Raw genomic sequence first — 25544 nt, forward strand, 5'->3', positions numbered from 1 at the left:
TAATTAGCAATTAAGAATGTGTTGAGGTAAATCAACTATAGATCTCTTTTATATCATAATTAGTCACATAAGCCAGCCCTCTCCAGTGTATGTAATATGATAGTACTTTTTTCAATGTTGTAGCTTTGGAAAGGTCTTGAACTGTACTTTTGTCTTTTCAAGATTTCGTATGATACCCAGCGATAGTTAATTTATTATAAGTTTTAGGAAAAGTTTTAGCGAGCCACATAGTGACTGCTGATTGCTAGTATATACATAAATGAAAATATACTTAAACGTACAAAATATAAGGATATTAAATATGTTTAACATATTTTAATGTTATAGACAATTGATTTTTGATTAACACATTACAATTTATAGTCGAAAGCGCGCCTAAAGCCAGCTTTTCAGATTTATCAAATTTCACCCTCGCGGTGCAGGCTTCGCGTAGGCTTCTTTCGGTGCGCGATCTTATTTCTATACTATTTCTATCTGTAACGACCAATATTCAGTTATTATGTGTTGCACATAATTAAAAATTCTTTTGTAGAATATAGTGTACTTCTTTTAAATGTGAAATAATAATAATTACAAAAAGCTTAATATTTATTTATAATAAATATTTTCCCAAAAAGTCAAGGAACATTTTATTTTGAACGTTTTTTTTCGCTTGTACTGTGGTATTATTTTAAATTTATATTATAAAAATATTTAGTTTGCTTATGGGGATTTGAATTATTTTTGTTCACTGAATTTTGAATACTTTCTGGGCATCTCAAACTAAATTTTTGATATTAATATAAAAAATAGTAAATTACCTCCAATTTAGATATTTTTTTATATATTATATTTTATATAAACTATCATATTGAGAAGCTTTAATATCCGTTTATAAGGAATCAGAAAGGTATATAGATATTTTAAGATTACAAATACATACGAAACTATTCAAATATACAAAATATTGTATATGATTAAGATCCGTACAATAATCGAATTAAGCATGAGTTCGGATTGAGCATTAAAGTAAATTGACTTCATTACTAAAGCAGCTTATATACGGGAAAAGAAGTGGTACCGGTACGGCAGCGGCCGACTATGTAATTTAATCACTCGTACACAAATATTTTTCGCTTGCACTTTTAGTCATGGTTATAATTAGTTTAGTCCTTTAATAACTTTCATATTTATGTATTTGGATAACAGCAATATTACGGACGGTTCTTTACGTGATATTTCACTTGTTAAACAATTATATCCATAAAATACCTAATTTTGAGACTTGCTACCCGTTTATAAATATTGTACAAATTTATAGTCAATTAGTTAATTTTAACTTATTCTAAATCTTATTTTAAGATTTTTTCATAAACAAATGATCAAAAAGACTTTTATACGTAGTCCATATCAATAGCACTTATAAATTTAAATAAATACCTGACCTTGGGAGATCAAAATATGAATGGCACATCTTATTATAATACCGCGATGTTCTGGAAAATTATGTCTTTCAATTTATTCCATTTACATCGCTATTAACTCACAAATAAATAAAATTGTGCCATATTGTAGTGGAATATATTAAATATAGTTCTTATTTTAAGAACTATTTAATTGCAAAAGCATCCAAGATTCGTTTTCGCAGAGAAAGAAATAAAGTCTATAAGAGACTTCAATTGCCAGGGCGGAGGTATTCATACGTTAAAATTTATTATTTATTATTCAATTCCTAAATAGTAGTCTTTAAGTTGCCAATAAAATGAAAAATATATTAGCAAAAACGAATACAATATAGATCATATTTTCATTAGAAACCCTAGCTTCTTTTACATTCTGGTCTAAAAGCTAACTTAATTAACACGTTAACCTTTGTGCAGGTTAGATTACGTCGGTCGTTTTGAGAGATAATTGATAAATTTCGATTATGAGCTTCGAAAGTTGTTGAACTAGTTTAATTGGAGAGGCCTATATAAATATGTTACATAACATTTTAAAGATGTATGCAATACAATTATTAATTTTCTTATATTATAGGCACAGAAGATAATAATTGTAAGGATATATGATATTGGTGCTATAACAAAACTGATGTTTTGCAGTGGAATGTTTAGGTATTTGCATCAAACAAAAGGAGTGTGCTGGAGATCATACCGTAAAATTAACCGATAAAGTTTAAATGTATTTGTAAAATCATATGCAGAAATACGAACATTTAAGTATCGTCCAAAATCATTTGATAAAGTTTATTCTGAATAGGAATGTTACTAGCTGAATGATAAAATTTAGTTAATATGAAAATATCAACAAAAAATTACCTTTGATATTTTTACAATAAATTCGTCCATAATTTTGGTCCTCTATTCCTATCCTACCTTATCTTTCGTTTTTGAAAAACCTTTATGAAAATTTTCGTTTTTTAAAAGTATAACTTTCGTATAAATACTATTAGTATTTTCAACACTTTTTTTACTTGAATTTAATTGAAGAATATAGTATAAATTTATTTTAGTTAAACCGAAATTGTTTTTTTTTTTTAATTTTTAGTCATACTAAAATTTACCGAAAATAATTATTATACAGTCCTGCAAATTTCTTATTGTAATGTCTAATTAGGGTAAAATAACTATATCTAAAGTATGACAAAGTGTACTAGAATATTTTGTGTATTAGTCACATACATCACTTCCTTTCACATTGACGGTATCCTTAAAGGAAAATACCTAAATGCCTAATATTTTTTAAACAGTAAAATGTATTCTGTACCTTATATTACATTTCAGTAGTCTTAAATTTTTCTTTTGAAGAAATAAACGTTTTTTTTAAACCTTTAACTTATTGTGTATGGTTGACTGTCAAAAAGTTCATCTCAACTTTTAAGAGATAGAGGTCTGTCAATTCTATTCGATCAATTCCTAAACTAAAATAAATAAACATTATCTTAGATTATTATTAATTATAATATGAAAGAGAACCGATGTCATAATTTTGCAATAATAAACACCTGTATAAAGGCGTTTTAAGGTTTATTCATATGTATATTTTAAAAATAATTGTCTGTCTGTCTGACTTTAATTTTAGTATTAATATAAGGTATTACAATTAATTATTTCTAGATTATAAAATGACACAATTATGCATTTTGATCGACACTCTTTTATTACAAAAAAACCTTTTGCTCTTGTAAGGAACGCAACTTATCTCAGCGTCTGACTTTAAGTAAGGGTTTATTTACATTGTTATGCATTTAACACGGGAAAATATTCGCTGTAAATATAATGTGAAATTAATTATAATCATTTGAGCTTATCAATGATATTTAAGTTGATATAAAATGTTTTCTAAATTTAAATTAAATTTAAGACTAGTTTGGTTTAGTTCTTGCCAACAAAATAGGCTTAAGACTTAATATAATCTTATATAATGTCTTGTTGTTTCTTTTCAGGTTGTTTTGTTAAGCGTTGTATTACTGATGAGATCAATTCTTTTAATTCGAAGGTTGTGAAGAAATATTCCATTTCAAACGTTTCCGTCTCGCGTCTTTCGATTTTCTTAACCTTGTTGTCAAGAACTTGTAAAGCGTGTCGTAGGCAGACTGAATATTTCTTGCGAAATACTCCTTTCACCTGTAATTTATTTTTACTTTATCAAAATTTATTGTAATGCAAAAAAAATACAAAAAGCTGAAAAGCTCTTTTGTTAAAAATTATATAAAGTCTTCTGTAAATCTATATATTAATAACTAAATTACATAAAAAAAAGTGTAACAAACGGAACCTCACCCGGGATAGATATAGCGTTGTACGACAAACTTCACATTCGTTCTCGTGCACGTTCCACGCTCCGGCTGCGTTTCGTTTTTCGGATTGAAGAACACGAGGCTTAAAAAATAATTAATCATTAAAGGTATTATATAAAATTACATTAGTTATTTTAAATGTTTATTAGTAAATATAGAAAACGGCCAGAGTTCATAGACAATCGATAGTCTATCGATAGTTTCGCTGTTATCAATAGTATTGCTCACTGAGAGCTATCGATACTATCGATATCCTGAATAGTTTCCGAGGTCAACTATCGATAGTTCTGCAACACAGATGTTGTATATGTGTGTGGAAAAAGTTCGCTGACTCAATTTCGATTATAATAATAAACGTATAATTATTAATTAAATTGCGCAGATTAGTTTTTTAGTAAAACGTGTAATTTTTTTTTTATTAAACGCTTTATGTGATTTAGTCGACTGTCGAAAGTAACGCGTAAACTGTTTTTATATCGTAATAAAAGTATGTTATCCAGCTAAACTTTATAATGTTGACTATTTGTCCTGCGGTTTTATTTCCGTTTAATTTGGATACGGCTGGCCTCATTTGTACGTTCGATGTTTATTAAATCACCTTAAGTCCATGCTTTTCAAGCTGACGTCGGTTTTCAAGCTCCTCAGAGAGAATAGCGGAGAAATTCTCGTGCACCAGCTGCAGCATTGTGAGTGAGGCGCCCTCGTCGCGAGCTATAGCGATCAGCAGTTGTTCTAGCGAGAACATCGTCGGTTCACAACTCTGACGCAACTCCTACGGAAAGTATTTTTTTAGACACCATTGCATGTATTATATATACATTACATTATATACATATTTATGAAACCGAACGTTTTCAATTTTATAAGACACAACCCTCAACGATGTGACGACTTGCATAAAGCCCTACTCGGTGGTAGGGCTATGTGCAAGCCCATCTGGGTAGGTACCATCCACTCATCAGACATTCCGATTTGAAGGGTAAGTGAGCCAGTGTAACTACAGACACGAGGGACATTACATCTTAGTTCTCAAGGCTGAGGCGCATTGGCGATGTAAGGAATGATTAATATTATTTACAGCGCCATTGTCTATGGGTAGGGGTGACCACTTACCATCGGGTGGCCCATTTGCTCTGACGCCAACTTATACCATAAAAAAAAGTAAAATTAGAGAACAAGAGCCATATAACTTAGTTCGCATAGTTGATAACGCATTGGTTGATAACATATATCTTACAGAACCGTCTACGGTCTACTATTAATTGGTTGTATGTATTTTGTAGCGTCATTATGACTATTGTATCTATACTTTTTTTAAATTAAAATCTTATAAAACTTACTTGAAAAACATAGTTAACAGTTTTAACCCAAGGATTAGTTGCAAAGTAAACACTCTCCGAGATCGTGTAGCCCGTACAGATAGAGCACGAATAAGCTTTCGGGAACACTATGATATATTCCCCAGGTTTCTGAACTATGCGTGACATTGACACGTTGCGTTCTAGCAACAAAGTCGGCGGGATCATTGCAATGTCTGACGGAAGCCATATCGACTTGTTCTGGCAAGCAGTTGGACAAAGGCTCTCTACGGCGCGCCGGAATCGGGTACTCTCCGTATCTGGTATACCATACCTGGGACAGAATATTTACGTATGATCAACGTGTAAGTATTCACGATCAAAATATTTATCAAAACATATTTTCAGAATTTTGTGAGAGCTTCCATTTCGATTGTAATGATACTTTTTTATGATTTTTTTACTAGACCTTAAATACATATATATTTGAATATAAATATACAAAAAAATAATAAAAAACCGTCTTGACTACTAACAAATAAGAAAATTGTATCTCGATTTCATAAATACAACTGTGAGACTTTGATATAAATTTTAAATTAAAAAAGCACAGCAAAGTAAACTAATAATAATGATTCAAACTTTATATGTATAGCCAAAAAATTAAAATGATTCGCACGTAGTCTCAGAATGATGTTCGCATATAGGCTTAATAACATACATTCACTTGCGATATATATTCACCAAATTTTTTGAGGTCCAGTGTGCATGTACTCCATCCATGGCAGACCATGAGGATCGCGATGCCAGCAACTCGTCGAGTAGATCATACCGACATGGAGGGTTGGAACCGTCACTCCTAGTACAGGTCCGAGCGAACGGAGAACATTGCCTTTATTCTGACTCAACATCTAAACAGAATACGTGTCAATATAATAAATGTATAATTAATTACATTGTATCATTCATAAAAATATTCCTACCTTCAAATTCCACGGATGTTTGCCGTAGGGCTCATTTTTATTTTTACTAAACCCATAACCCTCAGTGCCTGTATCGATCGACGCGGTGTTGACGCACACGTGCTCATTGCCGAGGAGCACGAGCTTCCAGTATTGTGATTCAACTTCGGAGGTCGTTGGTTTCAATGGGAAAAATATTTGGAGCGCAGTCTTGGCTATCTACAATGACCCAATATGATAAGATTTTGTATTAATAAACATGATATAGTTTATCCAAATTAATTTGAAAAATAATTACCTTTTTAAAATTAGTAAGATTCATGACTCGTCCACGAATCACACACTCTTCGGCTTCGTTGAGCGCTGCGGCTATTTGTTGGTTTTCTTCACAGTCGTCATCATCCGATGAATCAGACTCCCCTAGCAATCTCCTTTGACGATGTAGAGGGTTTTGCGCTCGTTGTAACAATCTATCGTTTCTTTTCGACCATCTCTTATCCATTTGCTCCGCTAGATCTTGCCGTTCCTCTGGGAAAGATTATAGATAATTTTATCTCTGATCGTAAAACAGCTTTTATAATATATTATTGCAAATTAACATTAATAAAGGTTTTCAGAAGAGTATTATGTCTGTGCGTGTATTTTAACGAAGATATTTTTTTTTCATCTCCCTACATCCCTAAGTACCAAATGGGTTTTAAACAACAAAGATCTATTAAGCAAAAGTTATTTTGTAATTCAATGACAAAAAAACTACATAATATAACGAACTTTCTGAGTTTGCTGAGTTCTACCGCAATTTGTTTATATTTTTTATGGTTTAATTTCAAAAATCTTAGAAATATAATGAAGTATATAGGGATGATGAACATCATAATCCATTTAGACGTGATCCACTTTGTAAATAAATGTAACAATTTGTCGCTAAAATTTACTTTGAGTGAGGGCGTCGTACGGTAGTAGATATTTCACATATATTTGATCCAGTTTTTTTGCTGGATTGTTCATTTTTGTGTAATTAAGTTCCTCTGCCAGTCTGTTCCACTTCCTCGTATCTACGTATGTGCGGCTTTTTACATTCGCCTTGAGTCCACCTTGTCGTTGTACGAAATGCAATAACTTAGGCAAATTTACTTCTAAGCCCTCCATCTAAAAATAATTTCAATGATTAAAATATTTTTACAACAATATATTGTTAACCAATAAATTAATATCAATAAAATTAGTATTAATGATTTGTTCAATATAACAACTTTTATTAATAATAAAAAATACTTACTAAGGGCGCGTGGGAAAACGTAATATTTTGTGACGTTAAAAATGAGCGCAAGGCACATAGTTCACGTGTTACTGGACCCCATCGGCTGTATAGTCTTGCAATATATTGATTTGTTACTACAAAACGAATCGAGTCTGTAATCGTGCATTCTGGTTTGAAACCTGATGGGGCAATCACTTTGCACAAACCAAATTTAGCCGCCTCTGGCATTATTTTTTGGAAATATGCTATTGGATCCTGAAAAAAGAAAATTATATAAATTTGTTGAGCCTTGATAAGAAAATTACAAAGATAGATAAGATTATAAATAAAAATATTCTCACTCGAAATTCTTCTTCGTTCGGATGAAACACAGGTGCCTCTAATATCTTAGCATCTGAATTTTTAATAGTACCAATTTTTTTCTTTCGTCTAGTTGTCCTAGTTTTCTTTTTGCCATTTTGTTTTTTTCCAGATATAGGAGTAGGTGAATCACATTGCTCGGTATTTTCTAATGAAGTTGAAGGACCAGCAACCGCTCCGTCGTCCGCTCCATTTGTCTTTGTTTGAAGAGGATGATTGTTGTCAGATGCAGTACCGTTTTCTTCTTTGGCTTCAGCTGTATCTGTAGTGCATGGGTGATGAGTCATTTTCACTAATTGAAGGTGTATTAGAGGTTGGTGGGATGTTAAAATGGAAGGGTAAGCAACGTCACGGAAAACACGGGAAACGTGTGTAATTTAGGAACCAGAAGATCTAAATGATTCCGATTCTGACAATGCTTCTTACTGAGGTAATTTACTGACAACAGTCGCACATTATTTTTATCTCTCGTATTTCATTTTTGAGCTGTCATGGATGTGTCTTGAGGTTTTTTAAAAGTTTGTACATTTTCGTTACCATTATTGGAAACTTCATTTACTGCACGTGAATTACACATCCAGTTTGCTATTCCATTATTCCCATAAAACGAAGAATCGTTTGTTTGAGAGACATTCTTATCTGTAAAAAAAGTTGTCAATATATTCATTTAAAAATCCCCAGTAGCGTAGTCAATATATATTTATAGCCATTATATTGATATACTTATTTAAAGATTCTATATTATTTTAAAGTAGATATAACAGCGTTAACTTAAGACGGACAACTTTTTTTATTTATTTAAGAAATTTTGGTATCTTAAAATACCGTTATTTTTGGATGCTGTAACGTTACTAGTGTAGAGATATACTTTAAGTATTAAATTCGATCTAATATTTGATCAGTGTGGAGGAAGTGTTATGGTTACTTCATTTCAGCTCTGGATATGGATAAGAATATATAAATAATATTTTATTATAATATATGTTATGACTTTATTTGTAGCCTAACTAAAATAAACTAAACTATAATTAACTATTGGAAACAAACCGTTACCCCCCATTTTACCCACTTTAGGGGTGAATTAAAAAGTAGACTATGTCCTTGCCCGGGACTTAAACTATCCATATTAAATTTAATCTAAATAGGTTCAGCGGTTTCAACATGTAAAATGTATATACATTATAAAAAACAAAATTCTTATAATTTCTAATCACATCTCTGAATAATGCTTTGCATACACATAGTGTATTGTCGGAGACATGATTTTCTTGGATGAAACGTGTTTTTTTTCTCTTATTTTATTTTTATTTGTATTAATAAAACGATCTGAACTAATATTTGACTTTTTATTATTTTAAAGATTTTATAATTGTCTTTCCGCAGACATATTGCCAGTGCCTTTCGTATCTTATCTATAATTTGAATTTATATCATTTTAATGTACCGCCATACAATAGCGCCATAATCTAAAATTTAGATTTTTGTTACTTTACCATTACCGAGTCTATTAAAATGATTCACATTTTAATAATTGTAATAATTATCTTGTGTTGTGTGATGTAAGTTCGGTTGTATCTATAAATCCTAGCCTAATTTTCTGTCTATGGAAATGGTAACTAGGAAGGATTGTTTTTTTTTTATAAGTATCAAGTGTCCATTCAAAATGAACAAGCTGTTCGTTCATGAGGTGTCCGTCTTTAATATAAGACTTTTATTAATAAAGTTTAAATCACACAGGTATATGTTGTAAAACGTTTGGGTTGTATCCCAATCAATGACTTGATTGAAATTAACTTAAAATACATTTTCTAAATGTCAATTATTTAATAATTATAAATATATGCCTTACTTGTATAATCCGGACCGGTCGTCGTAACGGATACTCTTTGGTGTTTTTCTGAAAATGACCAAATAACATCAAGTTCAAATACTATTTGAGCCGCTAATATTCCACAAATTTCTACTTTTTGACATTGCTCTATTATTCGCCAACGAATAATATGTATTAAGAATTTAGTTAAAAGTAATTAACGTACAAACTTTTTTTTTTCAATAGTATTACTTAATAATTTCTAAGGACACTTATTTTTTTTTTATTTTTTCGTTTCGTGGCGTTACATAAATACAAAACTGGAATGTATGGACCCACCAAACTTATTTAAGACAAGTATTATCTTGCTGCTCAAATTCAGCTTAACCGCTTTGTTTTTAAATTAATAGTTTAACATTAAATTAAATGAAACTAACGTCGGTTGGAAAGTAGGATAGCGAATTTAGCGTTGTCAAATTAATTTTGGAATAACGATACTCGATTTGTTATAGATAAGTATAATATTAAGTGACCGTAACAACACTTGAATAGTTTTTAAACAATTTTAATCAAACATAATAATGAGTAATAGATCTTTCCGTAGGTTTGCATGACTTGTAAAGGATCTTTCGACTCGGAGCGATCTGGAAATTATCAACATAATTACAATTGTATACGAGTGAGAGTATATAGTGAGATGTATATAGAGGAAGTAAAAGTGAATAAATCTTTAGGATTATTTCATGATGTCAACATATATATCTTTATACTTCTTATTATATGTGTTCTATAATTCTTTTGTCACTGTATTAACAGCTACGTACTATGAAAAATTGCAACTTTGTTTGCTTAAATTAAAGCAATGTAAAGTTTTGCACTTATACTTTTCAATGAAAACTCCTCATGTTTAGGAGCACACGCTTCAGGTACTTCTGAAAATGTTTACTTTTTTATAGTATTTCCTTGACAAAGGCGGAAAGTAAAATAGTATTAAATTAAAATAAATTATGCAAATATCCTAAACAACCTGAACTAATCATTCAATTTGAAGAATGTTGCGCATACTGTGGACACAGACAAGAACCAACAAACCTCTCCTCGGTTAACTGAAGATTACATTACTCCCAGAGTGCGCACTATATGCTACCAACGAGATACTTGGGTCAACCGGAAACGAACAGAAAATATGGATAAACGTATTGTAGTAGGAAAGATCAACTGAGACGAGCCAAGAACAGATAAGTGTGCAGGAACCTAGTCGTCCTAACAGTGAAGGGTTTTCAAGACAAGCACGACCTTCCGTAATGAAGCGCACGAAGAAGAAGATTCATTTAATTCCGAGCGACTAGCGAAACTGACGTGTACATGTTGCCTACCACATATTGTCAGTTTAATATTTATATTAACAGCGAAGCGGTTACAATCAAATATTATTAAAATTGAAGAATAAAACTTTGCAAATATAAAAACGGCTTACCCATTGCAGGTTTCGATTCAATTTTAGAGGCACAAGCTGAAAACAATCAAAAATATTATTTGCCTCGTAGAAAAAGGTCCCATACCTAATTTAAATTATAAAAAAGGAAGAATGTCTTATAAAAATAAATACACTTAATATTCTGTTCTTTTCATTTTCACTATAATTAAATTAATTACGTAACTGGAATTAACACATCCCTATGGAAAAAACAAAGGTCGTCAAAAATATGTGTTAAATAATTACGATTTATTACGATAAAGTTTAGACGAAAATTAAAAAAATGTCTGTGATCATAATACATTATGTACACAAATATTTTATTAATAAAACCATTGAACCGAATTTGATGAAATTTGATATTAAGCAAACTTGAACATCTAGGGAGGACATAAGCTTTCGACACCAAAATGCAAGTGGAGCCACGGGCGACAACTAGTAACCTATATAATAATAATGTTTAGGTGAAGCGACATTTATACCTGTGAGATTTCATATTTAAGTCTGCTACGTAATTAGATATATTGACATGCTACGTCGTACATTGTTAAGTCAGTGAGTTTAGACATACAAATCAACCCAGCAAATGCAACTTATATTGAAAGAATGTAAAGGTTCTTACATGTACTTTTCGGTGAGAGAGACTTCTCTGGCTTAGGTGCACAAACTTCAGGTATTTCTGAAAAATTATCATCGCTTATTACAATTCAGTAATTCCCTGACAAAGTCGAAATATATTAAACAAAAATAAATTACGTAAATCTAATTATTAAAGCAGAATTAAATAAAATTTTTAATTAAATCATTTTATTCTGAGGGAAGGTTTGAGGTTTCGCCTCTATTGGTAAGGCACAAGCTGAAAATAATCAAAAAAAATGTTATAGTCATGTAAACATTTGAATTAAATTAATGATTATTTTCTTACGTTTACTTTTCACTGGATAAGAGTCATCTGCCATGTCTTCTTCAGGTATTTCTGGAAATTAAAGTTGAGTATTACAATTCAGCATATCTTTGAATAAGTCTGAAGACAGTAATGTTATTGCGCATGGGCCGTATAATTGGTAGAACTATGGTTAAATATTGTATTACAAGATTGTTCTTCTAGGTTGTTTTTTTTTTCTTTTATGATACAGACGGACGGTAAAATGTGCCACCTGATATAAAGTGGACATCACTGCCCATAGACAATGGCGCTGTAATAAATATTAACCATTCCTACATCGCCAATGCGCCCCCAACCTTGAGAACTAAGATGTTATGTCCCTTCTGCTTATAGTTACACCATCTCACTCAGCCTTCAAACCGGATCACAACAATACTGACTACTGCAGGGTGACGTTCTACCGTCACGCATCAGATATTCTAATATTAAGAATAATAACGCAGGTCTGTCAAGTGCTATACTGTAGCACTATAGTGCTACACTTGTCCAATCAAAATCCAAGTAAATTAAAATACCCGAATCACACGAATCGACCATATTCACATTCACTAACAAGGTCTTCTGCTATATACTACATATTATAATATAAAAGAAAAACTTACCGATCACAGACTGAGGTTTTGATTCTTTTATCGAGTCGAATTGTGAGGCACGCGCTGAGAACAATTAAAAAATACAGTTGATACGTAAAAGAAGATCCCACAATACTGTTAAATTCTAAAGATTATCGTCGAGTAACGACATCACACTGCGTGCCAAACGCGCCGCTTTTTTCTACCTACTCACATCAAATATTGTTGGTGCTATATTTTCACGTACACGATGTCAATTAGTTTTCGTTAAAATTTATGACAATATCACAAAACATCAATAGAAAAATCTGTTATAGCATCATATCGTAATCATTCCTCCAATTATGGTTCTGAAACGATCACTTAGAGCCATATATATATCATGTCTATCGAATTATCGAATGTATTAAATTACATTGCGTGTGCGAATCAAGATAGATTGTGTTGTTTACCTAATAGCAGATTCGTCCATCAAGTGAAAGATAATTTGTTCCAAATTGCCACGAATATTTGCTCCATTCGCCTGTTTAACTACTTGGATATTTTCTAAACACATACAAGATCTCACGGTGGAATGGTAATATATTAGATGAGTATTTATTTGAATATAAAAATGAGTAAAAAAATCTTACCAGTTTGCGCAACTCGTAAATGAGCAGCAGATTCATTGCGGTCTAAAAATAATTAACATATATTCAAAATGCATATACTAGATTGTCTATATATGGATATAAAATGGCGGATATGGTCCTCCTAAACCTCCTCCTCTAAATGAGAAATAGCCTGAGCATCATTGGAACCTTTAAATTTTATTACGTTCTACTTTTATTTGACGTAAAGAAAGAATTAATGTAAATCTAAATATTGTATAGGATATATTTTGTTTCGTAAAGTGGGTTTGTTTTAACTTTGGTTCAGATGCTAATCAAAATGAAACTATGGGCTTGGGAGGTGTGACCGTTACACACGCACACACAAAGTTATGCATACGCATAGATACGTTTATGCATAACGTGTGCAATCCATTATAAATTACTTATGTAATTACTTATTTGGATAAATACTTAACATTTAGAAACCTGATATATAAATGATAAATAATTACACATATATTTGTTGGTAGAACACAAACGAATACATTATACGTTATTAAATAAGTGTGTGTCTCACATCGTTTTAGCCGTCGATAAGTTTGGACTCTCTCGGGTGGACACGCTCCAGGTATTTCTGAAAATTGTAGAATATTATAGTAGATCCTTAAAAATAATAGGACATTCCTTACGCATGCGCAGAGTAATTGGTAGTAGGTAGTTGTGGAATTATACTCGGATATTTACTGCCACCCTACTTTCAAATCACCGTCCACGTTTATATTTTACCGGAGCGTCTAATGTCTTCGGTAAATCTATCAACTATCGCTGTGTATTTATTATATCGCAGTATAATGTCTTAATAATTTATTTGGCAGTAGCACATAACTTGACTGCCTATTCGGGACAAAGATCTTCTCATGAATGCAATTTAGAATAATTAAATAAACAATTCTCAATAGTGACTTGTGTAAAAAATTCAAGCTAGTTTTTTTCAATACCTTGCTATGTTAGCGTAATTAACTTTTTATGCCGCGTCGACTGAAAACAAGTTTACTTAATAAAAATCATCTAAATATGTTCTTATTATCTAATTTAATTCGAATCTGAACTAAATTGTAGCAAAAATGTAACTGTTACAAGTATTTATCATTATTTTTATTATATTTTTACCTAACCAGAGGCAAATTGCCTACATGGTTTTAAATTATCGTTTTAAACAGAATAAAGAAAAAAAATCTTACCCCTCATATGATGACTTCGCGATTGAGGTACCGATTGATAGACACCAGCTGAAATAATAAAAAAATATTATTGCCATAGAAAAGAGGTCTTATAATTAAAGTACATTACAAAAGGGGAACAAATAAATCACAATGTCATATTAAAAAAAGTCCTTTGCGTATGTATACAACAACTTTTACTCAATATTTTAATTTCGAACGACCAGCGGAATTTTATATATTTTAACAATGCCTGTTGTCAGTTCAATATACATATCTTATATATTAATAGAGAGCGGTACTACGGCTGTATAAGAAAAAAAAAAGAAAACGTAAGCCTTCTAACTGAACTAATGTATACTATTTGGTATTAAAATTTTCATTTAAAAGAGGTTTCATCATTTTGGCGCCAAATGTAGATGTTTGACTTGCAGTTTACAATGAAATGAAACCAAAACAAAAAATGTCTTAGGTTTCGAAATTCCTAAAAAATGTTTTGAATAAACGCAAAGTTTCGCAGGAAACTACTAGGATTCATAAAGGAGCGATCAGATTAATAGTATTTTAAAAAGAAGTCAAAAAAGGTCTTACCCCTCATATTGTGAGGTCGCGATCGTGCTACTGATTGATAGACACCAGCTGAAATAATTAAAATATTAAAGCAGATTACATTTGAAGATTAGTCTTAAGATTTATATGGATTATAAAAGTGAAACAATGAACCATAAATGTCATGTTCAAAATAAACCCAATGCAAAATTCAATGGAGATTATGTTCTGACAATTTTACTATATAATCAAATAAATGATGTTGAACGATTTAAAATAATGAATAAATATACACAACGTATGAAAGCAATTAAATTTCAAGGTCGTCAAAATTAATATAGAATAATGGAATAGAATAAGGAATTAGTAAGTCCTTAAGATAGCCGTTAATAGGTAATTTGCTTACGCATGCGCAGAGCAATCGGTAAAACTATTTGAAAATTTTCTATCGTAGGATTGTTCTTTTAAAGTTTGTATTGTATTACTTTTACAAAGCTTCTAATGTCTAAGGTACATACAATTCTAAATATTTCTAATTTATTTCAATTATTTCAACTTTCGGCGAGAGGATTATAACACAGGTTATTTAATTAGCCTAGCTAGGATAGCCAGGACCGATCTGTGTTTCGTTCGATGACTATTTTATTATGTCATATATATAAAGCTATATATGTAAACGTAGGTATTACCTAGGTATTACTAAGTAAAATTAAAATATTAATTACGTAGCGTCTCCTTTAGATCATTACAAAGTTTAAAACAAAATCACTTGCGAACGTAGTTTATAAAAACAAAGAGACAGCAAAGTAAGCGTTGTACGCTTTAATCCTTCTTTAAAAAAGTATGGAGTCTCTCCCACTTTTACTGCATGTCTATCTCATAGGGATAACCCACAATTAAACAAATTGTCCTTTACTTTTTACGACAAATAATGGCTTATTCACGAAGCGATTTTAATCAATACAGCATTCATCTTTATCCAATTAAGCACCTACCTTAAATACATTGTGCATTTCATATAGATGGCCCTTTAAAGCATGTAAATTAAATGAATATTTTCGAAGGTTTGTATTGTCTAATGATAAAAACCTGTAAACGTTGTGTATAAAGACATTCTGTAGTATATTTAGTATCAGCATTGCACCCGTGCGAAGCCGGCGCCGGTCGCTAGTATCATATAAAAAAGTCTTACCCCTCATAGTATGAAGTCGCGATTGAGGTACCGATTGAGAGAAACCAGCTGAAATAATCGACATTTAATAGAGGTCCTATGAATAATTTAGATTACAAAAAAAATAACAAACTGACATGTTTTTTGTTTAAACAGTAATCTCACACGTTTGTATTGTATATATATATATATATGAATTTTTCACGTAGCTGGTCAAATCCTCAAACTCAAAAAAATACTCAAACGAATCTCTGGCCCAAATTTGATGCAAACTAAAACTGCGTCATCGGTGTTTTTATAAATCAATACTCTACTAATACTAATAGAACCCGTTGATTTTGAAAAAATAATTAGCCTGTATTATTACATCCATTCACAATTTCGTTAATAAGGGTCAAATTCTGGGAAGTAACGACACTCAGAAAACTTATGGAAAATCTTGAATTTATTTCAATTTTATTTCGTCGTTTATTTCGGGTAACATACCAAATATATACTAACCTAAAATTCAATATTATCTTCAACTTCGCAATGTTTGCCTATCTACGCCCAGGTGGAAAATTCACCCGTAATGTATTTATCGGTTGCAATTAAATATTAAAACAGATTTAAAAAAGACTTACTTCTCATAGGGTGAGATCTCGATTGTGGTACCGATTGGTAGACACCAGCTGGAGTAATTAAAACATATTATTGACATGTTAAATTATTCCTACCACGAATTTAGAATATATCGAAAATTTCATAATCAAATTTCATGTCGATAAGTACCAACTACATAAAATTTGAATACGGAACATTTATACGCTCAATTTTTTTTCTAATAAGATACACACTCAATGATATTAGTATTCACAATACGCATGAAATAGTCAACATCATGGATTATAATTTACATTATTAATATTATAATGTACAGTTTACATATTTCAATAAAATAGAGGTTACTCTTAAACGCTAATTAAACAGAATAAAAAAAAAGTCTCACCCCTCATTGTGTGAGATCGTGATTGAGGTACCGATTGATAGACACCAGCTAAAATAACAAAAAATATATAGTCATATAATAAGCGGTTCTATTATTTAAGTTAGTATTAAGATCAAACTTTTGTCAAATCAAGTTGGGCGAAGGGTATAAAATATGTTCATATGTTGCTCATTTTTGAGATGTAGCTTTATATGACGACGCATGTAGTCGGAAAGAAAATTATCAGTCCAGGCAATGTCGAAGAGATTAAAGTACGATCTCAAAACAATAAAATAAATAAAAATCTTTGTATTTGTAGGTCTCCAAAGTCTACAGTAAAGCCAGCGACATGATATACCTATTTTTCATAGTCTACGGAAACCTTTATGGTGTGTTTTAAAAAATAGTAAGACAGTTTTACTTTAGTTTAATTGTAAAACAATATATTAATTCGTATGAAAAAGAGTAACACGTGTAATTTATGTAGATGAATAATCCAATATTATCGAAACAGAATTATAAAAAGTCTTACCCCTCATAGTTTGAGATCGCGGTTGTAATACAGACCCCGTTTGAGAGACGCCCGCTGAAACAATCAAAACATCATTAACATATAATAGATATCCTATAATTAATTTATATTGTAAAAGAGAAACAATCAACTTTAAAGAAATCATCTATCGCTTTTGTACAACAACAACGATTACTTAGTACTAACAAAGATCTACAACGAATTACAAAGATCAGCGAAATTAATATATTTCAAGCAACGCTTATTGCATCTTGTCAGTTTATGATATAAATACAAAATGAAGCGGCTACAATTAAACATTATTAAACCAGAATTTAAAATAAATCTTACCCCTTATAGTTTGAGGTTGTGATTGAATAACAGTCTCCGATTGAGAGGCATCAGCTGAAATTACATAAAAATATTTTCTAGGTACTATGATTAATTTTCAGTTTAAAAGAGGAACCTGATCCATTACCAATAATGTCTTATTAATAATAAACTCGCTGTTTGAGAGTAGTCGTCGTAAGTTCAGGGTTATCTAGAGCTTAATCTTTATAATTATTTGACGGTTGTGCTCTAGAACGGCCCGCGTGGTCTCAGAGACCTGGTAGAGAGTTCTCTCTGCCCGAAGTGGAAAGATTTCTTGCTGGCCAGATTTCAGTACTCTTGGATCCCAAGGGGTAAGAGGCCTGACACCTATAGGCCGATTCGTTAGTACAAGATCCTGTACTAACCGTTCACACCGTCCCATATTAAGCGATTTCTGGTCTAACATTTAGGCAGGAATTTCCCCTACCCCCCCTAGTGAAGCGATGGGAGCTAAGGCGTCACATTATACTGCTACATTAATATCTGTCACTTGACTTTACTATAGTTTTTATAACCGCTTTTACGTGTTCGGTATAATTATACTTAGGTAGGTGGTATTATGAGAAAAAAAGTGATATTCTGTAAGAAATCACTCCATATCTCACTTGTGAAATGTGGTAAACTGCTTTAAATTACATAATTATATATATAATGACAATTGCTCATATATCTACGGAGGATTTTGAGTTTGTTCTTCCATAATAGCTTTACAGATATATAGCGTGCTAAAAGCATAAGATCTCCTTTTGGCTTCGCCGTAATCGTGTATAAACAAGGTTTCTTTTCAAAGAACTATATTGAGCATCTTCGCTCAAGTTATACAAATATTATAAAGTGAGTTTGTTTGAATACGCTAAAATATGGTTCTACGAGTCCGATTTGTAAAATAATTTGCGTAAGACAGTTCAGTGGACACGAAGCAGAACTTTTGACGAGGGTGAAGCACGAGGAGCTGCTAATTTGTAATATAAAAATAATTAAAAAATACTTACCACTTTGTAAATGAACATCTGATTCAGAACGGTCTGAAAATAATTAACAAATATTACATTTATACAGGTAAGGCGTTAGAAACCAAGGGTATTTAAATAAAAATTAGTTACAAGAATATTTTCTTCCTGCTTTTCTGAGCGATTTTTCCTGTATTTTATTTTTCATTTCAGCGAGAAATTGTCGAAATAGATTTAATATTTGTTGTAATTATCTTGGAATTGAAAATATTTAATATTTACAAACTATATATAGTGCAAAATCAAAAGTAATATTGTAAAGTGTTATACTGTAAACAGGTATGTTTCGGAATAGCATGTCATTGTCTCGTATTGTCAGTTTTATTTATTTACTTTAGATCCATGGAATTCGGTTTGTGACAAAAAAAAAATGGCTTTAGAGATTAAAAAACGCACAGGCTGAGATAATCGGGAACATATTGCCTTTACCCATCCTTCAGACCTACAGGCCTGTGTCAGTCCTAAGAACGCTTATAAACCGGGCTAGGATTATTATTTAAAAAGTCAAAATGTTGAGCCGAGATAAATCTAGTTAAAACAGTGGCTAGAATACGTGAATCTTAACCGACAATTGCAATAATTGAAATGATTCAAATACGGGCAAGTTTCGGTGATTTATCATGTGCTTAATCTTTGATAATTCGTCTCGTCCAGGAAAACTGCATATTTCGAATTCGTCATTTGTCGAGTGAATTTTTTTCACATGTATGTCCACCACGCCGCGTTTAAGACGCGAGTGGGAGGAATCTCCTAGCCTACTTCTCTTCTTGAGAAGCGGCCTTAGTCCAACAGTGAAACATTTACATACCGTTACTTTACTTTTATCATTTTGCAATAAACATTACATTTCATCTTTATGTATAACTTTTTATAGGTATATAAGAATTTAAAAAGGTCCTTATGATGTTAGTTTTTAAAAATGGAGGAACTTCAAACTATCACATACATTTACATAATTATTCCAATTTGACTACGTCGAAGCCAAAGGCGGTCTACATGATATTAGCAGATTAGCTTATACTTATGCAAGATCCTCTATTCCTGTATATTTTTTTACAGAATAAGTAATACAGAAGGATTGGAGGAGGTCTTGGCAGAGACGTAGGAGAGGCCTATGACCAGCAGCTGACGGACACAGGTTAATAATGATGATAATGACAATATAAGCATGCTATGAGAAAATATTCTTTTTACTTTAAGAGGTACATTGAATAAATGCAAATAATCTTACTCGCAACATTCGTAGGCTGAATATTCGGCGCAGCCTGCTTAATTGGTGGGATTTCTGCAAATGATCACTCAATATTACAATTTGGAATTTGCTCACTGAAGTCTTATAAAAATCATATATATTGAACTAGTCTCTTTAAAGGGGTTTGACTATTAACAAAAGTGTTGTTTCTATATTATCACTTTAATATTAAATTTTTATCTGGCCATGAACTGTAACTAATGAATTACAGTGAATTACTAAGTGAATATATATATTCATAGCCAAAGATATTTATAGCTGTAATAAAATAGTTTGAAAATCAATTTGAAATGGCAAAACATATTGTAACGTTAAAATTGGGTGTGGGTATTGACGAGTGAACTGTCAACAAAAAAAATATTTAAATTTCTTTGAGACATCAGTAGAGTTGGAAAAGTTTTAAACTAAACAAATCCTCAAAAGAAAGTGCTCCGGAAGTCAGATAAATTATTTTAACATTACAAATAGATTTACAAAAACAGCAAATCTATGTTCAAAAATATTTTATTCAAAAATAATGAAAAAGTAATATTCTTATAATATTCTAAATTTAATTGTTAACATAATCGGGCGCCAGGATGTTTACATCCGTTTAAATTAAGCTTAAACAAATATTTACTAAATGTAAAAAAAAAATTTTTAAAGTTCAACAAAAATATTTGAATACTTGTCAAATTTCAACTTTAGGTAAAATTATTCAAAATTGGCAACTAAGTTACTTAAAGTAAAGTTACAAACAAGTCAAGTTTATCAACTTGATTAAACCAAAACTCTAAATAATTATAAATTAATTTAAATAATAGTGAAAAATAGTTTGAATAAAGTTTCAATAATGTTTCGATAAGGTTTGAATAAGGTTTGAATAAGGTTTAAATGAGGTTTGAATGCCAATTTTTTTATAAATGGAAATAAATTTCTAATTAAATCTCGCGCGGTTAATTTTCGGAGAAAATAAATATGTAATAATTACATACCAAGATCCAGTAATATAAATTAGTGTGATAAGGTTTTACTTCCTTAAAAGTTTCCAAAAATCCTTCTTCACCAAGTAAACTTCAAATTATAAGTTTCCCAGAAGTAAACTTCTATTTAAATCTTCAAAATATCCAACGAAATGAAGTTGAAATGTTCCTCGAAAAGCGTTGAAAATATCCAATCGAAGATAATGCCAAAGAAAATAATTCCCGAAAATTATTCAAGAATATCATCCCAGTAAATAGATGAAGAGATTAATCCATGAAATAATTGAAGAAAATAAATAACGAAAAATACCGTAAAATAATAATAAATAAATAGCTTTGAAAAATATTGTCGAAAAATAACTTTGAAAAATAACTTTGAAAAATAACTGTAAAAGGAGAGATAATTCTGATTAGAATCTATTACAAATTTCGAAATCCTATACTTTTAACTTTAATATTCCAAACGACTTACCCGGTCAATCCCGGTTATTTTTTCACAAATAACAAAATGCATCATGGGAAATATTCTAAAAATTCCCTGTAAAGAACCACAATCGTTGTTACGACACAGTACAATTCGAATAAATTCAAATTTCGAAGAAAGATTCAAAACTTACCACCAGGCGGCAAATATCGGAATTAATTTTAATAATCCGATATGAATTTATTTCCAATTCTTCATAATAGAACTCACTGTTCATTTAAACAACTATTTTTCAACAATATTCAAAGTTTAAAACAATATAAAAGTTATAAAAACATCGAAAATAAATTAGCGTCACATTTCGACTCAAAAAGCGGAAGGAAAGTGAAGCTTTAGACAAATGTCAAAGATCATCTCAAAGATAATATAAAGATAATAAATCTAAATTGGTTCGGAAATGCATAATGCATTAAAAGTGCATTTTTGTTTCAAATGTCAAAATTAGCGGTAATTTTAAATTATGCGTAAACATAACCTTAGAAATTGTTTACAAAGTCAATTGACAGATGACATCCAATATTTTAGTTTAGAAATTGAATAATTTATTTTAAAAGAATGTAAACATGTAACGTGCGCCAAAATTATGTTACAATATCCGACATTAAATAAAATTTGAACTAACACTTAGTAAGTTTACCTTACTAACATATTTATTATTTTATCAAATATTCATATGACAATTAAATATAAATTAATACCTTTGTTGCTCATCAGTGGAAGCTTCTGTTGTTTTTCTTGCTTTTTGATAATTCGTTTTGTTTTCTTGGTGTAGAACATCAAGGGCTTATCATCTTCAATTGAGAAATCTGTATCGACGGTAGATGCTGGTCTGGCTGATCTCAACTTCATATAAAATTTTCTGTTTCTAGTTGGTTTACGTCTGATTCTTTTTAGAGGATAATTATGTTTAATAGGTTTCTTTTTTGAAATAATTTTCTTTTTTTCAACTCTTGATCTCGAACACAAACATGATGAATTCCGGTTTGATGCATTTCTCAGTGAAGGTAATCTCCTTGAGACTGTCGTAACTTGTGTTTTAGAAGATACAGTATTAATAGGTATCAATATGTCACTGGGATCATCAGGTTCATTGTCCACTTGTTGAAATTGATGGTTCTCTAATCTTTCTAATACAACGACTGGTTTATGTATGTGAATACCTAAGAATCAAAAATTTATCATTTAATTTTAATTAGTTACATTTTATATCATTTACATAACAACTAGATATTGAATTAAGATTGTGAATAATTTGATTGTATTATAATAAATTTTATTCTACGGCCAAGTGGTAATACTCTATATATATGTGTTATGATTTGAATGGTGAGTGAGCTAATATGAGCAGAAGAGACAACATATTAGTTCCCAAGGTTGGTGGCATATTAGTGATGTTTATTTCTTACAGGGATAATGTATATGGGCAGCGACCAATTGGCATCAAGTCACCCATATTAAACTACTTATTTTAAACTAATAATAACAAAAGAATTAAGAGCATTATGAATACCCTAATTACTTAACTTGAAATGTCACATAAGATTATATAATTATTGGCAATCCATTTAATGTCATTAGAGATGAGAGCAGTCATTTATATTATGAGATTACTCAGATAGTAAGCTTATCCAAAAGGATATAGTATCAATATATATATTATATAGTATAAATACTCAATTATTATATAATATCATAAAATAAATACATTATGGACTCATATCTTATTTTCAAGTCATGTACTTACCTTCAAATGAAATTGAGTCCAAAAGTCTTCCCGCCGATGTGTTATGACGAAAAAAATATCTATTTGGTTTGCCATTAGAATTATTAACTCGCCTGTTTATAACAGTATTAATAATATTTGCACTCGGTGGCACATAAGCTCCCTGAGCAAACTTGCGTTGGGCTTGAACTTTCCTATAAATAAAAGATAATATTTAGTTTCCAATGCTTTACTAAATATCTCACTAAATTATTTTGATAATTGATAACACAAAGATTGAATATTTAGTTCATTTCATTGCATTTAAACATAACCTTTTTAAAATGTTATTATAGTCCTTTATAATATTAATTTAGAATGTATATCAATATTTTTTTTTTTTTCAACTGATCTCTATCTGTAGTCATATAAACATTTTAAACAGTAAAAGCTTAAAATTGCCCTAACTTCAATACAATAGAACCCTGGGTAAATCGAAAATTTCTGCAACTATATATATGATTCACTTCCCTCCAAGCCCTGTAACCTTTATTATACAAAGTTTGAGTCCTCAAAAAGTCGAAATAATCAGAATCAAATATTCCTACAAGATATTTCAGTACACAATTACCCTCTAAACTTTATAAGTCTAAACAAGACAAAACTTCTATCAATAATTAGATTATTATAGTATTCCAAGTTATTAATGAAATAGCTTAAAGTTTATGTCCATATTTGTTTGCTACTAGATGGATGGCAGGATATGATAAAAATTGTTGTTACACTTCTGTTAAATAATATAGAGGTGTTTAAGATTTATTTTTAACATATAGTATTAATTTAACGCGGGTAAAACCGCAGTACACATGTAATAATGATCAAAATTTGAGATTAGAGGGTTGATACACAAAAAAACAAAGAAAATACAGACTGAATTGAAGACAAATAATTTGTAGTCAGTTTTAATCACGATAATTATCATATGTAAGGTAATATACATACATAGAATATAATATTCTAAAAATTACAAGTATTTTTTTTATATTTACTTATGTGAGTCGGATGAAGTATGAAGGTATTATGCAAAAAAGTAATACACAGAATTTGCAACAAAGTGAAAATTAAAAGTAGTTATAATTTATTTCAAAAAAGCTTCATTTAGTTCATTTAAACTCGAAAAAGCTTCATTTAGTTAATTTAAACTCGAGGACTTTTGCTAATCCGATATTTGTCATTTTATATATTAGCCGTTGTTTTGGCGAGTATTATAATATTATCATTAAAGTATTACTATATCGTTGTTATAAGAAGTATAAATAAAATTAATAGAAAAGTTTAACAATATTTTTCAAATAAGAATAATACAAGTTTATTGAACTTACGTTTTCATGATGCTTTTTGTGAAAAGCGTCTTAAATAAATCACAACTGTAGTTGCGCCTGGCGTCTCGCCACCATCAAACGTCAAGTGACAACTTGACAATTTTAATATCTGCGTACCAAGTTGGCCAGACTGAGACACTTCAGCTTTCAGAGATGATCCAAAATCCAAATACCTTAAACGCAAAAATAAAAAAGATTAATATTTAACTAATTATAAAAACACATATACATTCCATATTTCTACCTACATCACTTAATACGATTATCCCTGAGACCGACTACACTCCCGCACTTTAATCCCTATTCCATCAACACTTCACAAAAAAAGTGTTACATATTCAAAAACTATTTAATTACTTTGTAGTCAAGATAAATCTATTTACTTAAAAGAATAAAAATATTACGAAATTAAAAACATTAATTAGGATAATATAATCAAGGCTACATGGGATATGATGAATAGTGGTGTGAAACTGTGAACCAAAAAATTAAAATTTGCCTAATATAATAAACTTATGAAATACGTAATATATAAATTCGGATTTGGAACAAAATGCCCACTGAAATAACTTTCCACAAAATTGTCTACTTTTTAAGCGAATAAATAATAAAAAAATAATGTTTCCATATTAAGTTGTAGTTAAATGTTTATTTGAACGAGTTACATCATTAGATATTATAAATGTATTTAAAAGTCTTAATATTAAAAGAACCAATGATTTATGGCGTATTTCCGTTTAGATTAAATTTTTAACCATTGTTAAGAAACGGGTAATTATTTCGTAATTTATCGAAATTAATTAAAGTTTTACCACTTCCAAAACAAGAAACAGAAACGATCCTTGTAATTATAGACCTACTTCTACGCTTCCGTCACTTAACAACATTTTTGAAAAAGTGATGTT

The 25544-nt window shown here is 30.4% G+C and overlaps 1 protein-coding gene across 1 annotated transcript; it reads right to left on the reverse strand.

Annotated features, from left to right (window-relative positions):
* Positions 1-867: 867 nt before the first annotated feature.
* Positions 868-24741, reverse strand: LOC113404054 (protein Jumonji). The gene is made up of 29 exons (XM_064220408.1): positions 24640-24741; positions 23300-23472; positions 22254-22715; positions 20089-20142; positions 17827-17880; positions 17497-17550; positions 16986-17033; positions 16621-16668; positions 16019-16066; positions 14869-14916; positions 14299-14346; positions 13635-13691; positions 13097-13138; positions 12495-12548; positions 11872-11922; positions 11569-11625; positions 10947-10982; positions 9509-9556; positions 8197-8298; positions 7641-7921; positions 7318-7554; positions 6974-7187; positions 6337-6566; positions 6060-6257; positions 5821-5987; positions 5119-5410; positions 4377-4550; positions 3762-3860; positions 868-3605 (listed from the first exon to the last, which is right to left on the reverse strand). The coding sequence occupies exons 1-29, from the start codon at positions 24645-24647 to the stop codon at positions 3396-3398; spliced, it is 3594 nt and encodes a 1197-aa protein (XP_064076478.1). The 5' UTR covers positions 24648-24741; the 3' UTR covers positions 868-3395.
* Positions 24742-25544: the final 803 nt, after the last annotated feature.

Source organism: Vanessa tameamea, chromosome Z (genome assembly GCF_037043105.1).
Source record: "Vanessa tameamea isolate UH-Manoa-2023 chromosome Z, ilVanTame1 primary haplotype, whole genome shotgun sequence".
Taxonomy (NCBI): Eukaryota; Metazoa; Arthropoda; class Insecta; order Lepidoptera; family Nymphalidae; genus Vanessa; species Vanessa tameamea.